The sequence below is a fragment of the Carcharodon carcharias genome, chromosome 7 (genome assembly GCF_017639515.1).
Source record: "Carcharodon carcharias isolate sCarCar2 chromosome 7, sCarCar2.pri, whole genome shotgun sequence".
NCBI lineage: Eukaryota > Metazoa > Chordata > Chondrichthyes > Lamniformes > Lamnidae > Carcharodon > Carcharodon carcharias.
In genome coordinates, this window is record NC_054473.1 from 20507365 (window position 1) to 20532985 (window position 25621).

Here is a 25621-nt window from a genome sequence, read left to right on the forward strand (position 1 = left end):
ATGAATGGGAAAATATTTATTTACAGCCAAATGGCCAGATAGAGGTGTGGGCACTTACAAAATGTAGAACACTGGATAAAAAGAAATTTGCAGAAACAGGAAGTGACACAAAATGATTTAATCCACTCAAAAGCAGTTGCCAATTTGACTTCAACTTAAACTGTGATGTTTTCAATCTTATTGTTCAGAAATTAAATGACCTTATTGATATCAAGCACTAGCAACACCAATAACCCTCAATATTTCTACAGCCTTCAGTTTTATACATCATCTACACTCTTGGGAAGTCAGCCTTCATCTGCTGAGCTGCTGTAACTCAATAAATAACTTATTTAAAGGCTTCAAACACCAACAGATGATAAATGTGTCTGGTTATTACAACACTGATACCTGATTTCATTGCTGACCACTGATGTCATCAAAAGTGACGCTTCTGGTCATTGATCACAATACCCTCTACAGAACAGTAACTCTCTAAATAAAACGATAATTGAATTACTGCTGTAAGACATAGATAGAATTGGCTCGACAATTGATGTATTATCTTCAGTGATAAAAAGACTCAAGTCATTAACTCATCCAGATAGATGCTGCCCTTTAACAACTTCTTTATGACTGTGGTAAATTCTCCTAATTCCAGGAACTGTACTTACTCGTTTAAATAAATTTAGGCCATTAAAGTGGTAGTTCCTGCAATCAAATACTTAAAGGCCCAGAAATTAATTGAGTGCCAAAATGATGAGCTTAGAAATACCCAGATAGCGGGCTTTTTACTCCATTGCAATACAGCTGAAGAGAGAAGGAGTGTTGCAGCAGTCCTTAGGTAACGTTGTCAGGTCGGGATTGGGGGGGCCTAAAACTGCAGGTGATGAGGGTCAGGAGTGTTGACAATTGGGAGGGTATTTAAATGTGGGATTGCGGGTAGAATCCATCCTGGCTCCACGTTTGGGTAAGCTGCCTTACCTTCTTTGATTCAGGCGATCCTAAGGGCTAGTGATCTAGTGCAGCACGCCATGGCGTTGGCCACCGCAGGGCAAATTAATCTTGAAAAGGGGGAACTCAAGCAGGTGTAAATTCCTATGGATATGCAAACAGAGGCCCTAACGCCTACTTCAGGCATGGATAAAACACTTCACTTAGTTATCTCTACCCAACGATGGACTTCCAGCCTGCGATTTTGGGGCCTTATGTGTTTGCGCAGCACCTGAGAAATACAATTTCAAAGTCACTTACTTGATAATGAGCACAGGATCTTACTACAGTGGTTAAATAATATGGTTTGTATTCTAGTATGGAACAGGAAATGTAGCAACATTTTAAAATTCCCATCCTTGTTTTCAAATCCTTCAGTGGCCTTGTCCCCCCCAATTTCTGTAATCTCCTCAGCTGTATAACCCTCTGAGATATCAAAGATCCTCCAATTCAAGCCTCTTGAGCAGCCCTGATTTCAATCACTGCATCACCGGCAGCCAGCTTTCTGCTACCAAGTCACTAAAATCTGATACTCTCACCCTGAGCCTCTCTTTCTCTCTTCCTCCAATACAGCCATTAAAAACTCTCTCTTTGACCAAGTTTCTGGTTATTTGCTCTAACATGTCCTTTTGTGGCTCAGTGTCAAATTTTATTTGATAACTCTCTGAAGAAACGTTTTGGGACATTTTACTACATTAAAGTCACTGTATAAATACAAATTGCTGTTGGCGACAGGTATTAATAACCGTCGTCACAGGGACAGAGCTGAGAAAACGACAGGTGGAAGCATAACAACAATGCACATATATTTTCTGGCAAAAGTGGCAGTGCTCTTTCTGCTGATCACATCACCTTTGGAATTGAAGCTGCAGGGGATAGAAGGAGCCCTACTGTGGCAATCAGAATCACGGGTTAATGTGCAGAAGTGTGGAAAGCTACTTGATCTGTCATTGATGGCAGATGTAATTTCCAATAATAACCGTGACGAATGAAGGCAACAGCCTATTAACATTCCAAAGGCATTCTAATAACCATAATGGCACTGTCTTCTGAAATGAAAGGTTTAAAAATCCTTTTTATATAAGCATGTTACTGCCTAATTATCTTGCATTTGCTTAATTTACTGAGCTGGTGCTTTCCATTGCTTCTAAGAGACACAGAGGAAATCTGCAGGACATCAGAAGCTCTGATTCTCTTCGAAAAAGTAAATTATTTTTTCAGCTTCTAACTGAATGAGAGCCGAACAAAAAGAGCATTTTTTGGTCAATATAGTAAAGACATCTTCACAAATTTTCACTTGTTAGCACTGACTGAAACAAATTGCACAATCGATTCAGCCCAGCTGAGTGATCTATTCCTTCCAGGAAACAAATACTACCAACATCCCAGCACAGCATCCAGCTGTTTCTTATATGAGTAATTTGTCCTCGTCTGAACAAGTATCTGAAAACCCATTCTAGCTGTTCACAGCCCCGTGAATGTATCCCACTGAGATGCATGCCAGTAAAAAAAATATTAAACAAGGGACCTAGAATCACAGGATCTTACTTTATTAAAGGAGTTCATTTGCCCCATCCTGCCTGTATCAGTCCTTTAAAACAGATACTCAATTAGTCTATCTCCCCTGTTCCTTCCTTCATAGTCTAGCACTTTTCACCCCTTCAATCCTATTTATCCTTTTGAAAGTTACTACTGGATCCGCTTCCACTACTCTTTCAAACACTGTATTCCAGGTCTTAATAACTCGATGCATAAAAGAAATTCCTCTCACCTCTGGAGTGCATAAAAGGAAGAATACTTATGTTTGTTATTTCTAATAAAATCATAAGTGCATTATAAAATGATAGTGTTTACAATTTCATTAGAAATAGTAACAAAGAAAACCTTCCCCCATAATAAGGTGTATATTAGTGACAAAAACAGAATTACCTGGAAAAACTCAGCAGGTCTGGCAGCATCGGCGGAGAAGAAAAGAGTTGACGTTTCGAGTCCTCATGACCCTTCGACAGTATATTAGTGATGCAGGCACAAGACACAAACAAAAGTCTGAAAAAAGCATATAGGATCCTTGGCTTTATAGATGTATAGTGTACAAATGCATGGGAGATTGCTAAACCTTTATAAAAACTGGTAAGGCCTTAGCTGTAGTGCTATGTTTAATTTTGGGCGCCGCATTTGGGAAGCATGTCAAGGCTTTAGGGGGTGCAGAAGAGAGACCAAGGGACCTCAGTTATGCGGAGAAGTTCCTTTAAGTGCCTATTCAAATTCCTTTTGAAATCATTCATCATCTCCGCTTTCACCACCCTTGTAGGCAGCGAATTCCAGGTCATTACCAGTTGCTACATAAAAAAGTTCTTCCTTGTATCCCACCACCCCGTACCCCTTATCTCTTGCCCAAAACCTAAAATCTGTGACCCCAAATCCTTCTATTATTAGCTAATGGAAACAATTTTTCCTAGTCTAAACCTGTCAATCTTGCACACCTCTATCAGGTGTATCTTCAACTTCCTTTACTCCAAGGAGAACAACTCCAGCTTCTCCAACCTATCCTTGTAGTTAAATTCCCTTATCCTTGGAACCATTCTGGTAAGTCTCCTCTGCACACTCTCAAGAACCTTCAGATCCTTCCTAAAATGCGGTGGCCAGAACTGGATGCCACACTCGAGTTGTGACCTAACCTTATAAATTTTGGGCACCTTATAAAGGTTCAGCACAACTTTGTTGCTTTTGGATACAATACCTCTGTTTATGAAGGCCAGGGTCCATATTGTGAAGATGGATGTTATACTTTAAAAATATTTTTGGGACTATGATATTCTGTAAAGAAGGCTCTGAGTGAGTGAGTGAGTGAGTGAGTGAGTGAGTGAGTGTGTGTGTGTGTGTGTGTGTGTGTGTGTGTGTGTAATTAAGCTGGGGGCAAGTTAGTAAAGATAGCTTGTCTGTGGGAGCAGGGAGATGAAAGGTAAAGGTGCTAAATGCATGCACTTGAAATGAGGGACTATGGTGAATTTGAGTGTACAAGTAAATAGGTTTGGTTTTAAAATTTGCATTAGGTGACAGGTAAGGACTTGACTTTTCAGCTGTTAAATTTCAAAGGGGTTTATAAGCGACAAGGGACTTTTACAGCTTACAAAGGTTTTGTAAGTAAACAAGGGAAGGTTATTAAATTTTATTTTACCCGAAAGTGGAGGCAAAAGGACATTGTGAAAGGTTTTTATATTTTGGAAAAATTGAGTCCAAAGAGGTGCTTACAACAATGGAGTCTCAGATCAAAGTGGAAAAGGGTGTTTAAGGAAGGATGTTTAGTTGAGTTGTAGTTGGCTGTCTGGGGGAGATGCCCTGAGACCAGCTCTGTGCAGAGAAATGTTGTGAATTTGAAGCAGCCATCAAGTTTCGAGCCAGAGAAGTCTTTTGTTTTCAGAGAGCAGTCTCTTCCTGAACTTCCTTTGGTTTTCCACAGCAGAGTGGAAGAGAGTATGGTACACTTTATTAAAGTAGCAGCAATTTTTGCCTTGCGTAATATTACTGGATTTTTATGGTTAAAAATCTATAAGGGAGCTGTTATCAAGTAGTTTACATGTGTGTTTGGACCAAGTGGGCTTTTTGGGAGATTGTTTTGTATGACTGTTTAACTGTGTAATTTTACTCTTTTGTGCTCAAGTTTTTTTTTACTTCTTATTAGTAAATCTTCTAATTTTAAAAGACTAAAAGTGTGAATGGAATTCTAAGCTTCTGGGATTAGTAGTTTTCCCCTGGTTTTCAAAATACAAAAAAAAGTTATGATCAATAAGACAAGTATCCCCGCTGGGATTTGACTTGCTCAGCAAATAACTTCAGCTGCAGTCACAACAATATGCTTTGCTAACAACTCTCTCAACCTGTCGTGCCATCTTCAAAAATCTATGCATCAGAACCCCCTAGTCCCTTCTGTACCTGAATACTGTTTAGAACTATGCTTCTCCCTATCCCTTATACCAAAATGCTTTACTTCAAACTTCTCTATTAAATTTCATCTACTACTTGTCTGCCCATTCTGCTAGCTCAACTATGCCCTGTTGTAGTCAATTGGTAAAATCTTCTCTGTTTGCCACAACTCCAGGTTTGCTATCATTGGCAAATTTCAACATTTCCCTCTGTATTCCAATGTCCAAGTCTTAAATATATCAAAAAAAGCAGTAGCCCTAACACTGGCCCTTGGGGAGCACCATCCTCCATCTGAAAAACAACCATTAATAAGCTGCTTTCTATCCTTAAGCCATTTTTTTTTTATCCAAACTGGCACTGAACCTCATATTCCATGAATCTCAATTTTGTTAACCAGTCTTTTATATGGTACTTTATCAAACACTCACTTAAAATCCATTTTGGCAACAGCCGCTATATTTCCTTCATCAAACTTCTCTGTTACCTCTTTAACTTAATTAGATTAGTCAAACAGGATCTGCCTGTCACAAAACTTTGCTGGCATTCCTTAATTAACTCAAATCTCTCCAACTTCCTGTAAATGTTTTCCCTGATTATTGTTTCTAAAGCTTATCCATCACTTAAGCTGACTGGCCTGTAGTTACCAGGAATGTCCTTACGCTCTTTCTTGAATAAAGGTATCACATTTACCACTTTCCAATCCTCTCGTACCTCCCCTATAGCTAGGGAAGATTGGAAAATCATGGCAAGCTCTTCCTCCTTCACCAACTCCACTTCCCTTAGCAATCTGGGAAGCCAGCCATCTGGACCAGGCGACTTGTCTACACTTACCTTAACTAGCCTTTCCAGGAATGTTCAACCTGCCTATCAATTTTCACCCTATCGTCGCTATCATTTCCACTTCTACCTGATATCTTGCCAGCATCCACTTCCTTAGTAAACTTCAATACAAAGTGTTCATGAAGCATTCTAGCCTTGACCTGCAACTCCATGCATACATTAACTTTTTTGTCCCAAATAGCTCCCAGCTCACCTCTTACTACCCACTTACTATTTTCATGTTGATCTAGGATTTTTGCCTTTCCTTTATTCTGCTCCTCTATTATCATATTCTCTATTTGCAAGTCTTATTTTCCTCTTCACTTCCCCCTCAAATTATTGTATTTGGCCTTGATCTCACCTGAAGAATTCACGTGACATGCTTTTGTTTCATCATATTCTCTCTCTCCCTCATCATCCAAAGAGCTTGACTTGACTTGTGTTCCACTGCCTTTCTCTTTTACTGGAATGGATGTTGACTGATGATTACACAATGTTCAGCACCATTCACAACTCCTCAGATACTGAGGCAGTCCACGTCCAAATGCAGCAAGACCTTGACAATATCCAGGCATGGGCTGACAGGTGGCAAGTAACATTCACGCTACACAAGTGCCAAGCAATGACCATCTCCAACAAGACAGAATCTAACCATCGCCTCTTGACCTTCAATGGTATTACCACTACTGCGCCCACCATCAAAATCCTGGGTGCTACTATTGATCAGAAGCTGAATTTGACTAGCCATATAAATACTGTGGCTACAACAGCAGGTCGAGGCTAAGAATCCTCCGGCGACTAACTCACCTCCAGACTCCCCAAAGCCTGTCCACCATCTACAAGGCACAAGTCAGAAGTGTGATGTAATACTCGCCACTTGCCTGGATGAGTGCAGTGTGACACCATCCAGGACAAAGCAGCCTGCTTGATTGGCACCACATCCACAAACACTCACTCCCTGCACCACCAACACACAGTAGCAGCAGTGTGTACCATCTAAAAGATGGACTGAAGGAACTCACCAAGCTCCTTAGACAGCACCTTCCAAGCCTAAGACCACTACCATCTAAAGGGACAGGGGCAGCTGACACATGGGAATACCACCACCTGGACATTTCCCTCTAAGCCACTCACAATCCTGACTTGGAAAAATATCGCCGTTCCTTCACTGTCGCTGGGTCAAAATCCTGGGACACTCTACCTAACGCACTGTGGGTGTACCTACACCACATGGACTGCAGTGGTTCAAGAAGGCAGATCACTACCACCTTCTCAAGGGCAATAAGGGATGGGCAATAAATGCTGGCCTAGTCAGCAGTGCCCACATCCCATGAATGAATAAAAAAACCTAGCTTGCACTTGAAACATCTCTTCCTTAAACTTCACCCATTATTCAGTTGCAGTTTTCCCAGTCAAACTTGATTTTATTTTATAAAAACAAAAAAACTGCGGATGCTGGAAATCCAAAACAAAAACAGAATTACCTGGAAAAACTCAGCAGGTCTGGCAGCATCGGCGGAGAAGAAAAGAGTTGACGTTTCGAGTCCTCATGACCCTTCGACAGAACTTGAGTTCGAGTCCAGGAAAGAGCTGAAATATAAGCTGGTTTAAGGTGTGTGTGTGGGGGGCGGAGAGATAGAGAGACAGAGAGGTGGAGGGGGGGGTGGGGGTGTGTGGTTGTAGGGACAAACGAGCAGTGATAGAAGCAGATCATCAAAAGATGTCAACAACAATAGTACAATAGAACACATAGGTGTTAAAGTTAAAGTTGGTGATATTATCTAAACGAATGTGCTAATTAAGAATGGATGGTAGGGCACTCAAGGTATAGCTCTAGTGGGTTTTTTTTTTATATAATGGAAATAGGTGGGAAAAGGAAAATCTTTATAATTTATTGGGAAAAAAAAAAAAGGGGGAAACAGAAAGGGGGTGGGGATGGGGGAGGGGACTCACGACCTAAAGTTGTTGAATTCAATATTCAGTCCGGAAGGCTGTAAAGTCCCTAGTCGGAAGATGAGGTGTTGTTCCTCCAGTTTGCGTTGGGCTTCACTGGAACAATGCAGCAAGCCAAGGACAGACATGTGGGCAAGAGAGCAGGGTGGAGTGTTAAAATGGCAAGCGACAGGGAGGTTTGGGTCATTCTTGCGGACAGACCGCAGGTGTTCTGCAAAGCGGTCGCCCAGTTTACGTTTGGTCTCTCCAATGTAGAGGAGACCACATTGGGAGCAACGAATGCAGTAGACTAAGTTGGGGGAAATGCAAGTGAAATGCTGCTTCACTTGAAAGGAGTGTTTGGGTCCTTGGACGGTGAGGAGAGAGGAAGTGAAGGGGCAGGTGTTGCATCTTTTGCGTGGGCAAGGGGTTGTGCCATAGGAGGGGGTTGAGGAGTAGGGGGTGATGGAGGAGTGGACCAGGGTGTCCCGGAGGGAGCGATCCCTACGGAATGCCGATAAGGGGGGTGAAGGGAAGATGTGTTTGGTAGTGGCATCATGCTGGAGTTGGCGGAAATGGCGGAGGATGATCCTTTGAATGCGGAGGCTGGTGGGGTGATAAGTGAGGACAAGGGGGACCCTATCATGTTTCTGGGAGGGAGGAGAAGGAGTGAGGGCGGATGCGCGGGAGATGGGCCGGACACGGTTGAGGGCCCTGTCAACGACCGTGGGTGGAAAACCTCGGTTAAGGAAGAAGGAGGACATGTCAGAGGAACTGTTTTTGAATGTAGCATCATCGGAACAGATGCGACGGAGGCGAAGGAACTGAGAGAATGGGATGGAGTCCTTACAGGAAGTGGGGTGTGAGGAGCTGTAGTCGAGATAGCTGTGGGTGTCGGTGGGTTTGTAATGGATATTGGTGGACAGTCTATCACCAGAGATTGAGACAGAGAGGTCAAGGAAGGGAAGGGAAGTGTCAGAGATGGACCACGTGAAAATGATGGAGGGGTGGAGATTGGAAGCAAAATTAATAAATTTTTCCAAGTCCTGACGAGAGCATGAAGCAGCACCGAAATAATCATCGATGTACCGGAGAAAGAGTTGTGGAAGGGGGCCGGAGTAGGACTGCAACAAGGAATGTTCCACATACCCCATAAAGAGACAGGCATAGCTGGGGCCCATGCGGGTACCCATAGCCACACCTTTTATTTGGAGGAAGTGAGAGGAGTTGAAGGAGAAATTGTTCAGCGTGAGAACAAGTTCAGCCAGACGGAGGAGAGTAGTGGTGGATGGGGATTGTTCGGGCCTCTGTTCGAGGAAGAAGCTAAGGGCCCTCAGACCATCCTGGTGGGGGATGGAGGTGTAGAGGGATTGGACGTCCATGGTGAAGAGGAAGCGGTAGGGGCCAGGGAACTGGAAATTGTTGATGTGACGTAAGGTGTCAGAGGAATCACGGATGTAGGTGGGAAGGGACTGGACAAGGGGAGAGAGAAGGGAGTCAAGATAACGAGAAATGAGTTCTGTGGGGCAGGAGCAAGCTGAGACGATCGGTCTACCGGGGCAGTTCTGTTTGTGGATTTTGGGTAGGAGATAGAAGCGGGCCGTCCGAGGTTGGGCAACTATCAGGTTGGAAGCTGTGGGAGGGAGATCCCCAGAGGAGATGAGGTCAGTGACAGTCCTGGAAACAATGGCTTGATGTTCAGTGGTGGGGTCATGGTCCAGGGAGAGGTAGGAGGAAGTGTCTGCGAGTTGACGCTCAGCCTCCGCGTGGTAGAGGTCAGTGCGCCAGACAACAACAGCACCACCCTTGTCAGCGGGTTTGATGACAATGTCAGGGTTGGACCTGAGAGAATGGAGTGCAGTAAGTTCAGAGAGAGACAGGTTAGAATGGGTGAGAGGAGCAGAGAAATTGAGACGACTAATGTCGCGCCGACAGTTCTCAATGAAAAGATCGAGAGAAGGTAAGAATCCAGAGGGAGGGGTCCAGGTGGAGGGAGAATATTGAAGATGGGTAAAAGGATCCGTTGAACTGGGAGAGGACTCCTGCCCAAAGAAGTGAGCCCGGAGACCCAAACCTCCCTGTCGCTTGCCATTTTAACACTCCACCCTGCTCTCTTGCCCACATGTCTGTCCTTGGCTTGCTGCATTGTTCCAGTGAAGCCCAACGCAAACTGGAGGAACAACACCTCATCTTCCGACTAGGGACTTTAAGCCTTCCGGACTGAATATTGAATTCAACAACTTTAGGTCGTGAGTCCCCTCCCCCATCCCCACCCCCTTTCTGTTTCCCCCTTCTTTTTTTTTCCCAATAAATTATAAAGATTTTCCTTTTCCCACCTATTTCCATTATATAAAAAAAAACCCACTAGAGCTATACCTTGAGTGCCCTACCATCCATTCTTAATTAGCACATTCGTTTAGATAATATCACCAACTTTAACTTTAACACCTATGTGTTCTATTGTACTATTGTTGTTGACATCTTTTGATGATCTGCTTCTATCACTGCTTGTTTGTCCCTACAACCACACACCCCCACCCCCCCCCTCCACCTCTCTGTCTCTCTATCTCTCCGCCCCCCACACACACACCTTAAACCAGCTTATATTTCAGCTCTTTCCTGGACTCGAACTCAAGTTCTGTCGAAGGGTCATGAGGACTCGAAACGTCAACTCTTGATTTTATTTTACCCTGGCTAGATATCCTCTCATCCTATTGAAGTTCGCCCTCTTCCAATTATTCTTCTCTATTACTAATCTGAGCCTTCTGATATGATGATTGCTCCTCCTGCATTCTCCCACCAACACTGGGGCAGGATCTTCTGCTATTAGGATACAAGTGAGAGTTGGAACCATTTCCAGGTGCCAACCCCATCTTACTGTCAGGGCACTCACTGGAAGATTCCCTGACACAGGTCTGAGGCTGCAGGCCCAGTTGTGAGTGCTGCAACTGTCAGAGGATGAACGTGAAGGTGCCTCCATCTCAAGGCAACTTCTGATGAGGCCTGGATCTGTTAAAAAAAAACCTCCAAGAACAACTGCGAGGCCATTGCTATGAAGGGGGACAGAATGATCAATGACAGCATCCATGGCCTGCTTACGGGCTGTGACTCCAGTGGAGGCAATTGTAGGAGGCCTCCTGGGACTCCCCCCTCCCCTGCCCCCGATCAACCACTGTCAAGTTACCTCCAGGGCCCTCAATGTGGGGGCCCATCCACCACCAGGAAGATCCCACTCAACTTATAAACGGGCAGTTAATTATGCAGATTAACTACCCACCACTGCTGGGCAGGTAGCCTCTGAGTGATGATTTCGCTCCAGGAAGATCATCTGGAGAATGGGAATGCCTTGGCCCAACACGTCCTTCTCTGAAATTTCTTTCAATCCCATATTGAAGCCCAACCCCCATGGGACCAGGAAGGTTCAGCCCTTGGTCCACTCTGCTTACCTCACTCCCCAGCACCAGATCAAGATACTGGTCAAGAAAGTTCTCCTGAATACTTTCTAGAAATTCCTCTAACTCCTTTCACTTTATTATAATATTATCCTGATCAACATTTGGGCAACTGAGGTCACCTAATATCACCACTCTATGATTCTTGCACATCTCTGTGATTTCCCTGAAGATTTGCTCCTCTATCTCTCACTATTTGGAGGTCTATAGACAATCCCAGTAGTAAGCTCCTCAACGCTAGCCAAATGGATTCTGTCCTTGTCCCCTCAAGGACATCATCTCTTTCCAACACAAAAAATGTTTTACCTAATCAGTATTGCCACCCCATCTCCCTTTCTTCCATCTCTATGTTTTCTGATATTTTGTATCCTTGAGTACTAAGTGCTCAGATCTTACCATTTTTAAGCCACGTTTTTGTTATTGTCACTACATCATATTTACAAACACCTATTTGCGCTTGTAGGTTACCAAACCTATTCTCCGTATTTTGTGCATTTACATACACATATTCTACGCCTGTCTTGTATTCTACGTAGTCCTTCATAGTCTGCATTACTTCCCCTCTAGTACTAGCCAACATTCTGCACTTTTTGCACCTTATTCCTCTTTTCTACTTCTATATATTGGTGCCCAACCCCCAATTTAGTTGAAACCCTCCTGAATCACACTTGTAAACCTCCCTGCAAGGACATTGGTCCCAAACCTGTTGAGGTGCAACCCATTCCTTTTGACTAGGTGCCTTCTGCCCCAGAAGTGGCCCCAAAGCCCCAAGAATCTGATGCCCTCCCTCCTGCACTATGCTTCAAGACATGCCTTGATCCTTCCTATCTTGCTATTTTTACTCTTGCAGGCAAATGGCACTGGAAGCAATCCAGAGATCAGTACTTTTAAGATCCTAGTTTTTAACTTCCTCCCTCTCTCCTGAAAGTCTGACTGCAGGGCCTCATTTTAAGATGAAGACTACATTTAAAGTCACCAAGGGCAGTAAACACAAAAGAGGGGAAATGCCCCAGACAAGAATAAAATATAAAGCCATTTACCTGCAGGAAACTTACAGAATGAATTGCTTGAACATTCTTCTATTCATCTGAGGGACATGGGTTTGAATCAAATCCAGATTATTGAGAAGGATGTTTCCTCTCAATAACAGCTGTTAGGGTTCTAAGTGGAGAGAGTTTAGCAATCTGCTCAAAAATTACCCTAATTAGCAATGTTACTCACAGGTCAGCTAATCCTCAATTATCTGCTTTCATACAAAGACCAATGCCCTTTGAAACCATCTTCTTTGCATGCAGGCAGCTATCTAGGAGACCATTCTGCTTGCATGCATGTCAAGGGTACCACAATTATGTACAGTTCCCTGAAGGGAGGACTGGCAGGCTTCTCACATTTCTGATAACATTTCTCTGTATAGAGGATTTGCAAGCAGAGAAAACATGCTGTCTGATTTACCATTCCCAGTTTATTTAATTTGTACCTATTCTTCTTTCCATAATTCTGAGAAGTTGGCAATTAAGATGGAAAATTTCAATGGGTTGAAATTCTCAGACTAAATTTTTAACATAATGATCTGATTGAGGAACATCATCAAAAATTGCAGCTACAAATCTTTGTTTATAAAGGTCAGTATCAGTTTTATAGATAGAGATATATGTATGCGGTGGAAATGAGAGCATGTCTGACAGACAGAACTAATGATGTTGGGTGTGGTTGAATGTACATGCAGATAAGAATATCTGACCAACATGAATTTTGGCAAAATACTTGCCCCAGTACTCATGGAGTCATTGGCCAATGGCACTGTGGCCAATATCGCCAAAGCTGCCTGTAAATGAAGTGAAAGAGGTGTGGGCTGAACGGTAAAAGCACAATACGGTACAATACCTGACAGACTATGGTGGTGTACTGTCCAGCATGAGCCTGCACCAGCACAGCTTCAGTGTGACGTGTTCGAAACATAAGCCCGAGGAACCACGGAATAGAGATCTTCACCTCATTCTTAAAATCCCAGGAGAGCAAACTATTTCCAAGGAAATGGTAGGGATGGTGCATCACTGCCAAGAAATACACAGGAAAGAGAAATATGACAAGACTGTCTCCACAGACTGCAGTTTTTTTTCGGGAAAATACTTCAACAATACAGATTTCCGTTAAGTACGTGTTTTTGACCTGCATGTCACAAGAAATATTCCAATATTTGTGTTAGCTAAAAAAACCCCACAACAGAATGGAAATAGTGAGCTATATTTACGGTAAGGATATCCAAAGACATGCGCTGAAACACAGACCCCACAATACGAAATATCTTTTATCTGCACTCAGGATATTGGGATATGCAGATAAATACAATCACCAAAGTGAATACAATGTAAGACGTAGGCATGTCATTATACAAATCTTTTTTCAAACATAGTTTGTAAAACACGTTTGAAATCGAAGAAACTTTACAACCAGAGTACTTCAGAATATACAGTCTCAACCTGTATCCAATTAAATTTTGTCAACTATCTAAATTCTATTGATTCTCAATATCCCTTCCCCATGTCATACTAGTAAGATAGCTGCATGACCTGTTTCCAGCAACCTGCCAACGCTAATCTGACTGACTGCCAGGAAATGTGCAACAGCAATCGGCTAGGGAATTACAGTTTGTATGAGTTACATCTCACAGCTCTATTCCACAGTGCATTAATGCCTCAATGAACTGTGCCACCAGGGATATATCGAAATTCCAGCAATTGCTTCTACGAACATGATTACTTCAGTCTGCAGCATGTTATTGATTTGAAACGTGGGAACCCACGGTGTAAGTTTGACGGGCTAGGGTGTGTGAAAATAGACTCATTGTTAGAAATTTTTTAAAAATTCAAATGCTAATTATTTGGCTATGCCTTTCTTGTCTACGCAATACCATAATCTTTCAGCCATGACTTACCTTGTCCACAGTCCTTACTTCCAAACCCCAGAGGGCATTCACAGAGAAAGGTTTCCCAGATAACCATGCAGGTGCCTCCATTCTTACATGGGTTTGAATCGCAAAATGGCTGTTTCATATTGCAACCTGAGGAAGATATGATTATATATCTGGGAGATATGATTGTAAATTTGCAGATGACACAAAAATTGGCTGTGTAGTTGATTGTGAAAAGGATAGCTGTTGTCTCCAGAATTATATCAATGCTTTGGTTGAGTGGACAGAAAAGTGGCAAATGGAATTCAACCCGGAAAAGTTTGAGTTAACGTATTTGAGGAAGGCAAACAAAGCAAGTGAATACTCAATAAATGGCAGGATATTGGGAGCAGTTGAGGAAATGAAAGACCTTGGAGTACATGTCCACAGGTCCTTGAGGGTGGCAGGACGGGTGGATAAGGTGATAAAGAAAGCAGATGGAATGCTTTCCTTTATTGGTCGAGGTATTGAATACAAAAGCAGGGATGTAATGATGGAACTGTATAAAACACTGGTTAAGCCACAGCTGGAATTTTGTGAACAGTTCTGGTCACCACATTACAGGAAGGACATAATTGCTCTGTACTCTGGGGAGAGTACAGAGAAGATGTACAAGAATGTTGCCAGATCTTGAAAATTGCAGCTATGAGGAGAGATTGGATTGGTTGGGGTTGTTTTCCTTAGAACAGATGAGGCTAAGGGATGACGTAATTGAGGTGTACAAAATTATGAGGGGGCCTAGATAAGGTAGATAGTAAAGATAAAAGCAAAAAACTGCGGATGCTGGAAATCCAAAACAAAAATAAAAATACTGGAATCATTATACAATCTATGCATCAATTTAGTTATTACTTAAAGCTAAAATAAAAATCCAACTTTTATCATTTTATCATGCAGCTCTGATGAAGTCAACATTCCAAATTTTAGCTTTTTTTTCTCTCTCAGAAGCTGATACCTGCAAAGCATTTCTAATATTTTCTGCTTTAATTTAACTTTATTCCAAGTTAATAATGTATCTTGCATAGAATATAAACTGAAGCACTGAAGAGGTGTGGAATACACTTCCATTACCATCACTGCCAGGATCCTTGCACCCCACCTCCCCACCCACCCACCCCCCCAACTCCCAGTCATCTACTTGTTGACTTTTAACAACAACAGAGATAGTACCTCTACCCCTCGACCAATTCTCTTGATTCCCATTCTGCCTCTCTGTTGTCTGACTGCTTGCTTAACAGCCATTTTTGAAAGTCTTAGCTTTTTCCAGCTAAGCACTGGGAAGCCTAAAGCACCACAACCACCACTTGTTCACCATTTACTCCATTCTTGCCACAGTCTCAGGCTGAAACAGACTGTTGTATCCTGGGGTTACTGTTATCCTCTCCATTATAAAGTGCCTTTATTAAATTGTCTATCATTTTCTCAGCATAAGAGATTTTAGTGGTTGAGTTTGAAATTGACCTGATATGAATGTTGGAGTAAAGGACATTAGCACTGTTTTATATGATTTGATAGTTATATGTATCATATATATTCTGAGATAACATTGTGCACATCGAAGCAATAGCCCCTTTGTGATGATTTACTCTAGTATTTATCAAAGGTGGACACCAATATATGGCATTTAAAAATGAACTTTAATTTAGATAATTCATTAGAAGGCAGTTGAAACAAACAATGTGATCAGGGTATAGCCAATAAGCCTAAAAAAAGAAATGGACGTGTCACAAAAGACTGGCAAGATATAAGACTAGAAAAACTATGAAATGGTCATTGTGGCTGATGTTCAAGAGCGTAACAACCATTATCAGGATTGGCCAGAAGTGAAAGTGAATTCTCAACTGTGCCTGTTTATCTCTTTTTTGAAGTAGAGTGTGTGTGGTTGAATGTTAATGTAGATAATAATGGCTATCCCTATGATAGCATTTCCATTCAGATGATTAAAATGGGAAAAGATTAAAAGATTTAGTTAATTTCATTTTTTTTGCACAGTGCCCTGAATGTCACGAACGTTTCTGTGATGAATGTTACACCTACACGCTGGCGCTGGAATTTGGAGGTATTTTACAAGATGGCAATGCTGATCCTTATAAAATCTGAGAAAAAGAAAGATGCTTGAAAGGTGAAGCATAATGATTCCCACCTAATGGCCACAAATTAGGCAAATGCTTGATGTCTCTTTCATTGGAGTAATTCATGTCACGGTGTCCTTTTTTAGATGTTAATTTTACATAACGAAGGGAAGTTTGACTATATAATTCATGTTAGTTCCAAAGGGCATTCCATAAGCATAGAGGGACTTTAGAATAATTATTTATTTGTATGCTTGGAAGGTCACTGGGGGACATCAAGTGATAAAAGTTACATAATGCAGGGTCCATGTTACATTGCAGTTTTTGTAAACTTGCCATTGAAAAAATATATTTTTGCTATTTTCTGTTATTGAGGTTGTTGAAGAATTAAATAAAGCTCTTGCCTGTTTGTTTTAATGATTTTGAATTTTGATCTTCTTTGTCACATTATTATATACCATGTATTGTGAAAATACTCTTCTACATTTATCATTAGCTTAAATTAATTTGGCAGAAGGTGGAGCAGAAGAGTGAAGTGTTAGAGAGGAGATAAAGGTGTAGAGGGAATTGGGGAAAATAAATAACATTAGAATAAAGTGTTGTTCAGAAAGAAGAGGGATCAGACAGGGAGAATGCAAGGCAGACTAAAGTAGGCTTAGAATGTGTCTGTGAAAACGTGTGAAGGTCGGTGAGCTGCAGGCACAAGTAGCCACATGGTGAGGTGCCGGAGGATTGGAGGATAGCTCATGTTGTTCAGTTGTTTAAAAAAGGCTCCAAAAATAAACCAGGTAATTACAGGCCAGTGAGCCTGACGTCAGTAGTAGGTAAATTATTGGAAGGTGTTCTGAGAGATCGGATATACAATTATTTGGACCCAAGGGCTGATTAAGGATAGTCAGCATGGCTTTGTGCGTGGTAGGTCGTGTTTAACGAACCTTGTAGAGTTTTTCGAGGAGGTTACCAAGAAAGTAGATGAAGGAAAGGCTGTGGATGTTGTCTACATGGACTTTAGTAAGGCCTTTGACAAGGTCCCACATGGGAGGTTAGTTCAGAAGGTTCAGACACTTGGTATCCATGGAGAGGTTGTAAACTGGATTCGAAATTGGCTGTGTGGGAGAAGACAGAGAGTGGTAGTGGATGATTGTTTCTCAGACTGGAGGTCTGTGACTAGTGGTGTGCCTCAAGGATCTGTGCTGGGACCATTGTTGTTTGTTATCTATATCAATAATTTGGATGATAATGTGGTAAATTGGATCAGCAAGTTTGCTGATGACACTAAGTTTGGAGGCGTTGTGGACAGCGAGGAAGGCTTTCAAAGCTTGCAGAGGGATCTGGACCAACTTGAAAAATGGGCCAGAAAATGGCAGATGGAATTTAATGCAGAAAAGTGTGAGGTGTTGCATTTTGGAAGGACAAACCAAGGTAGGACATACACAGTAAATGGTAGGGCACTGAGGAGTGCGGAGGAACAAAGGGACCTGGGAGTTCAGATACATAATTCCCTGAAAGTGGCGTCACAGATAGACAGGGTTGTAAAGAAAGCTTTTGGCATACTGGCCTTCATAAATCAAAGTATTGAGTACAGGAGTTGGGATGTTATGGTGAGGTCGCATAAGACATTGGTGAGGCCAACTTTGAAGTACTGTGTGCAGTTCTGGTTGCCTAACTACAGGAAGGATATCAGTAAGATTGAAAGAGTGCAGAGAAGATTTACTAGGATGTTGCCAGAGTTAAGGAGTTGAGTTACAGGGAAAGATTAAACAGGTTAGGATTTTATTCCTTGGAGCGTAGAAGGATGAAGGGAGATTTGATAGAATTTTACAAAATTATGAAGGGTACAGACAGAGTAAATGTGAGTAGGCTCTTTCCACTTAGATTAGGAGAGATAAACACGTGAGGACATGGCTTTAGGGTGAAAGAGGAAAGGTTAGGAGGGACATTAGGGGGAACTTCTTCACTCAGAGAGTGGTGAGAGTGTGGAACAAGCTGCCATCTGACGTGGTAATTGCGGGCTACTCTTAAGTGTTAAGAATAAATTGGATAGATACACGGATGGGAGAGGTCTGGAGGGTTATGGACTGGGTGCAGGTCAATGGGATTAGTGGAATAATATTTCGGCACAGACCAGAAGGGCCGAATGGCCTGTTTTTTGTGCTGTAGTGTTCTATGGTTCTATGGAATTATGATATAGTGCAATAACAGAGACCGGGCTTAAATAAGAGGAATGGGCACTTAATATTCCTGGCTGCAATGCATCTAATACAGCTAGGGAAGGAAAAATGTGGGGCTGAGGAAGTTAGAGGTATTGACCAAATATACTATCACATCATTAGAAAGTGATGATATACTTGAGGGTTCAAAGACAAAATCTATTTGGTTCAATGAAGGAACAATAGAGAAGCTGTTATTCTACTGGGAAAATACTATAGGCCACCAGCTAAATAGTGAGAAGGAGATAGAGGAGAAAATTAGCAAGTGAAATCCAAAAGACTCAAGAATTTTAGAGTAGTGATAATGGGGGATTTCAATTATCCTAGTATAGACAGGGAAAATAACAGGGCAAAGAGGGGGGAAATTTCTTCAATGTGTACATGAGAAATTTCTTGATCAGTACATTTCCAGCCCAAAATGGAAGGATCAGGTACTGGAATGCTCTACTTCTGGTAACGTAGTGAGGCAAGTGAAGCATGTTTCAATGGGAAAGTACTTGGGAATCAGTGATCATAATATTGGGTTTAGGGCTGTTATGACAAAGGACAAGGGAAAATCAAATGAGAAAATATTCAACTGAAGAAAGGCCAAGTTCAGTGAGCTGAAATGAGATTTGGCCCAGGTGGCTTGGAATCGACATAAGCAGGTAAAATAGCAAATGAATAATTGAAGGCCTTCAAAGAGGAGATAGTTTGGGTACAGACCAGACACGTCCCTGTGAAGGGTAAAGGAAGGGCATCAAAAGCCAGAACCAAATGGATGGCTAAAAATACTAAGGATGCAGTGAAGCAGAAAAGCAGCTTATGATGAATGTGCCGTGTTCATAATTCATCTGCGAACCAAGTTGAACACAAAAAGGACAGGGAGAACTACAAAAGGAAATAAGAGGAAAAGGAGTAGGAGAATACATGAGTGGACAACATAAAAGGGAACTCAAAGTCTTTTATAAACATATAAAGAACAAAATGGTGGTCAAAAAAATGGTAGGGCCGATTGGGGACCGAAAGGAAGATATCCTTGTGGAGGCGGAGGGAAAACTGAGATACTAAATGAGAACTTTGCATGTGTTGTCACTAAAGAGAATGCTGCTGACGTCACAATACAGGAGGGATAGTAAATAAATTGAATAGGATAAAAGTAGATGATGGGGAGGTACTTAAAAGGTTGGCAGTGTTCAAAGTAGGTTCAAAAAAGGGGAGAGGTATAAACCTTGCAAATTACACCGGCCTAACACCGGTGGTGAGGAAACTTTTAGAGATATTGATTTGAGACAAAAGTAATTGACACTTGGGAAAATATAGGTAAAAAATTGAAAGCCAGCTCAGGTTTGTTAAAGTCAAATCCTGTTTGACTAAAATCCTGTTTAATTGTGTTTTTTGGTGAAGTAACACAGGGGGCGGATGAGGGTAGCGCAGTTGATGTTGCATATATGGACTTCAAAAGGCGTTTGATAAAGTACTACACAACAGAACTGCAAATAAAACTGAAGCTCATGGGATTAAAGGGGCATTGACCGTTTGGACACAAAGTTGACTAAGAGGCCAGAGGCAGTGCGTAGTTGTTTTTCAGACTGGAGGCAAGTGTGCATTGCTGTCTCTAATGGGTCAGTGTTGGGATCACTGATCTTTTTGATATATATTAATGACAAGGACTTGGGTATAAAGGGAAAAATTTTAGAAGTTTACAGATGACATGAAACTTGGAAATGTAGTAAACATTGAGGAAAATAGTAACAGACTTCAGAAGAATATAAAGGCAGACACATGACAGATGAAATTCAATGTGTAGAAGTGTGAAGTGACTCATTCTGATAGGAAGAATGAGAAGAGGTAATAAAAACTAAATGGTATAATTTTAAAGGAGGTGCAAGAATAGAAAAATCTGAGAAAGCACAGGCACAAGTCTCTGAAGGTGGCTTTTCTGCTTTGAATGCTGTCAACCTTCTAAGTACTTCCTCTTCATGTATTTTTAGGACAAATTGAAAAGACTATTGAAAAGGCTTGAGGGATCCTTGACTTTATAAATTGAGTCAAAAAGCAGGTCAGAGGCTGGGAATTGTGAGTAACTCACTTCCTGTCAAAGCCCCAAAGCCTGTCCATCATCTACAAGGCACAAGTCAGCAGCGTGATGGAAAACTCTCCACTTGCCTAGCTGAGTGCAGCTCCACGCTTAAAAAGTTCCGACACCTTTCCCCCAACCCACTTGAACGTCACCCCATCCACCGCCCTAAACATTCACACCCTCCCAGTGGCAGCGGTGTGTACCATATACAAGATGCACTGCAGCAATTCACCAAGCTTCCTTCAACAGCACCTTCCAAACCCGCGATCTTTACCACTTAGAAGGGCAAGAGCGGCAGTCACATGGGAACACCACCACCTGCAAATTCCTCTCCAAATCACACTCCTTCCTTACAGAGCCAAAGGGAATGGTGATGGGGCAAGAAAACAAAATAGCAAAAGACATGTCTTGAGCGGGTGTTCCACTGTCTGAAAGCAAAAATAAGAGAAAAACCTAGACGTGCAAAAAACAAAATGAAATAGGGGATACACAGTTTATGATCTGAAATTATTGAACCCAATCTTGAGTTCAGAAGGCTGTAAAATGCCTAACCAAAAGATGAGGTGTGATGTTCTCAATCTTTCCTGGCTTCTACCCTATCATGACTTGCCTTTTATCCTTGTCCTACCCACCCCTTGCTCAAAATCTGTTAAATCTCTAACTTTTCCCAGTTCAGATGAAAGGTCATTGACATGAAACATTAATTCTGTTTACCTCTCCACAGCCTGACCTGCTGAATATTTCCATCATTTTCTGTTTTTATCTCACAACTGATCATTCTGCATTACTAATCTCTCAGTACAACAAACAACATTGAATATTAATTGTTCTAAACTTACCTTTACATTGTTTAATTTTTAATGTTTGCTGTTTGATGTAGGTAAAAACGCCAGTGTTGTAATTTTAACAGGTTCCACAGAACTCCTTTTAGCTCCTTATATAAACTGATATTGGCCCCATGCACTTGATCTCAATAGTTTTCATTCAATGGATTCTATTCATTATACTATGTATAAAAGAATAATAGATACTTGAAAGGAATTAGAGATGGATTTAATTTATTGTTTGGGGATGGGTGGGGGTGGGTCTGTGTGGTTGAAGGCTATATAAAACTACTTAAAAGCTTCCATCTTTAATTTTAGGGTGCCAAAAGAAAAATCTCAATTAAATCCCCATTTCCTTCAGCTATGTGTTATATTATTCCATATCTGAAAGAAATAAATATGATATGAGAGAGAGAATTGTTTTACAAGCCATAAAAATTGTCAGAGTTTAGCTGTTACAAGAGTCTTCAGAAATACGTGCCAGCGTCAGAGCCACATCATTTTATCTGTGATTTTATATATCTTACCATTTTATCATCAATACAAATGGATACCTATCATCCATGAACATGACTATCATATGACACAACGTACAAGGCTAAGCATTTTTAGGGGAAAACAACATTTTTTTTTAACACTGACTTTGCACACAGTTCACAGATAGCAAGAGAGAAAGATACACAGAATATACATGTCATGTATTGACAACAGGAGTAGAAGTACATGACTCTATTACCTGGAAAGGTACCATTATTGGCAATGTAGGCTGCCATGTCAACACGTTTGTTGTCAATGTGAAGTTCTTTCATACATCCCACAAACTCTGTGTTAACCACTGGGAAATTCTCAGGTAGGTTTGGGACACCCCCAAGCAGTAAAGGACCAGTGAGATCCAGGGACCTAATAGCATATGGCAAAAGTATAATGTTATCGGACTTTATTTGATGAATACTTTACATATGCATATACACTGACAGCTAGCTCTGAGAGCGAGTTACAAAGCAATTATGAAATCTAGGGATTTTACTAACCTCCCACTTAGCAGTTTAGTTTAAGTTGAGCTCAAAAGAATCTCAAAATTTATGAAACTGCCCTGATTTCACTTACTGGAAATCATTGCTTGTTAAATGTTATAGAATGAAAGGTAACCATAAAATTGGCAGAATGCTACATGTCGTAAGAGTCATCAAGCATCCTAGTGCTACACAAATGAAACATGCTAGTTCATCATCAACACAAAAGTTGTTATGGAAAGGCAATTTTTTTTCAAGAAACAGCAACTTCCTAATTTTTTGATGGATAAATGTTACGAGTAATTTTTCTAAAAGTTATTCAAGAATTATGATCTTCGAACACTACTTGGTCTATTTCTGTTTATGTCTTGGAGATAATTTTGCTTGAAGATTCAGTACAGTGGTATTAGAGAAATTATTATTGAGGAGTTATTGCATCTAACATAATGTTAAAAAAAAATCAAACAACTGTCCATCATTAATAAGGTACTTCCCAAGTGTCTGTGCTTGAATACACCGCTATGTACTGTCAGTTCAAGGACCCATCAAGTTCATTTTTTTAAATGACTCTTCAGAATGCCCACAAGAAATCTTTTTTTTTTAAGTAATCAGTGCTAAATAGAACAAAATGAAGTCAAAGTAAATGATAATTGGGAGCTGGGTGGTTCAAAGAGTTATGCACTGGTTCTTCACCACTGGGTTCAAATCTAGCCCAGGCTGACTGGATGAAAGTTGTCTCTTACTGCTGAGTATAATGGTCCTATAGAAAGTGAGTAAAAGAGTAAAGGCAGTCTCTAGTTCCCAGTGGCATAGCGGTAGTGTCATAGCGGTATTCCAGAGAGGGTTCAAATCCCAACCATGGAAGATGTTGAAATTTGAATTCAATAAAAAAAAATCTGGAATTAATGATGATGACCATGAAACCATCGTCGAAAAAACCCATCTGGTTCATTAATGTCCATTAGGGAATGAAGTCTGCCGTCCTTACCTGGTCTGGCCTACATGTGACCCCAGATCCACAGAAATGGTAGACTCTTAAAATGGTGGGCAGTAAATGCTCCCATGGACGAATTAAAAAAAAACATCAGATACTTATCCCCTAATTCGGTACAAACTGACAATTTGCTATGAGAACTATTTTATTAGTCTGTCTTGGGAGACGATGGACTACTCCCAGGGCGTATGTCACTTCTGTACTGAACATCATCTGTTGTGGCTGTAGAGGCCGATTCACGTGTGGCAGTCCCTTCCACAGCTGGCACAGATTTATTATAATTAATTAATAATAATTATCACAGCATTGGCCCGACGTTGACTCATGTTTTTTCCTTCTGGCAGGCTCTCCTTTCTATCATCTGATCATCTCTTTGGTCTCTGCTTCTTCCACGCCCTTCCTGACTGCTTGTCTCCAGGCATTCCAGTCAGCAGCCTGGACTTCCCACATATCAGCTCCAATCCCGGCCAATGTGAACTCTTGCTTGCAGACATCCTTGTATCATAGACATGGGCGACCTGTTGTTCTTGTGTCGATAGCAGGCTCGCCATAGACTTTGGAGATCTGGCCGCCATCCATTTTGCTCACATGGCCCAGCCAATGGAGTCGCTGCTGACTCATGAGGTCAAACATGCTGGGAACCCCTGTATGCTGATGTACTTCTATTTTCAGCACACTCTCCTGCCAGGGGATGCCCCATATTCATCTGAGGCAGCAGAGGTGGAAACTAATCAGCCGCTTTTCTTGACTTGCATAAGTTATCCATGCCTCACTACTGTAAAGGACAGTGCTGAGAACACAAGCCTTGTACACACGGAGCTTTGTATTTTCCCATTCTGCCAGCTTCTCCGTCGCATCTGTTCTGATGATGCTACCTTCAACAAAGGTGTTTCCGACATGTCTTGCTTTTCCTCAACCGGGATTTCCCCTACTGTGGTTGACAGGGCCCTCAACCATGTCCAACCCATTTCCCGCACTCCTGCCCTCACCCCTTCTCCTCTGTCCCAGAACCATGATAGGATGCCCTTTCTCCTCACTTTCCACCCTATCAGCCTCCACATTTAAAAGATTATCCTCTGCCAGTTCCAGCATGATGCCACCACCGAACACAGCTTCCTTCCCCTCCTCTGTCAGCATTCCAAAGGGACCATTCCCTCTGTGACACCCTCGTCCACTCTTCTATCATCCCCAAACAACTCATCTTCCGATGGCACCTTCCCATGCAATCGCAGGAGGTGTAATACATGCCCCTTTACCTCCTCTCTCCTCAATGTCCAAGGCCACAAACATTTTGATTGTGAGCAGCAATTTACTTGCACTTATTTCAGTTCAGTCTATTCTAGTCACAACTCACAATGCAGACTACTCTACCCTGGGGAACCCAAACTCAGGCTAGGTGACTGCTTTGCAGAACATCTCATTTCAGTCTGCAAGCATGACCCTGACCTCCTTGTTGCTTGCCATTTTAAATTACCACCTGAATCTCATGCTCACAGTCCTCGGCCTACTGCAATGTTCCAGTGAAGCCCAATGCATACTTGAGGAACAGCAACTCATCTTATAATTAGGTACTTTATACCCTTCTGGACTCAACATTGAGGTCAACAACTTCAGACCATGAACTCTGTCTTGCCCTAGTGTTTCCCCTGGTGCCAGTCTGTATCTTGTTCTCATATTTTCCTTTCATACAGTACTGACCTTGTTATTGCTATTAACACCTACTCGGAACCAATGCTTTGTTCCTTTACAGCTACCATTACCATTCTTGTTACCTTTTGTTCCCTGAAATCTTTGTCATTTAATCTGCCCCACCTTCTGAAACATCCCTGACTTTCCCCTTTGCTCTACCTGACACCCCCACCTTCCTCAACAGCATTAAATCTAACACATTTCTACCTCTCTTCAGTTGCAAAGGGCTCTCTTCAGTTGCATACTGGGCTCAAAAAGTTAACTGTTTCTTTCTCCACAGGCGCTGCCAGACCTGCTGAGAATTTTCAGCTCTTTCTGTTTTAATTTCAGGTCTCCAGCATCCGCAGAGTTTTGCTTTTATTTTTGTAATTTTGGTTAGTTTGCTATTGGTCCACACGCGACTTCTCAACTTTGACATGAGAGCAGCGGTTTTGGCAATCCTGGTGCTGGTTTTGGCATTAAGGGACATCAAGGTGCTGGTAATTGCTGATCCGTGGTATGTGAAACTGTCGACGGCCTCCAGGGTGAGGTTGTCAGTGTTGACGGAAGGTGGAGTCTCTACGTCCTGACGTATAACTTTGGCCTTCCTGACTCTGATCGTCAGTCCAAACTCCTTGCAGGCCCGGAAGAGCCGACTTACAATCTATTAGTCTCTACAACTGTTATAAATGCTCAACCCTTATTTTCAGAAGCTAGCCAGAGAGTGTT

At 41.8% G+C, this 25621-nt stretch overlaps 1 protein-coding gene across 1 annotated transcript in view; it reads right to left on the reverse strand.

Moving 5' to 3' along the window:
* The window catches only part of LOC121279976 (cadherin EGF LAG seven-pass G-type receptor 3-like), a 642224-nt gene that overhangs the window by 259668 nt on the left and 356935 nt on the right, over window positions 1-25621 (reverse strand). Inside the window, exons 7-9 of the mRNA XM_041191598.1 lie at window positions 21954-22117; window positions 14035-14160; window positions 12984-13153 (exon numbers count right to left, since the gene is read on the reverse strand). Coding sequence (XP_041047532.1) covers window positions 12984-13153; window positions 14035-14160; window positions 21954-22117 — 460 coding nt within the window. The remainder of the gene's footprint in view (window positions 1-12983; window positions 13154-14034; window positions 14161-21953; window positions 22118-25621) is intronic.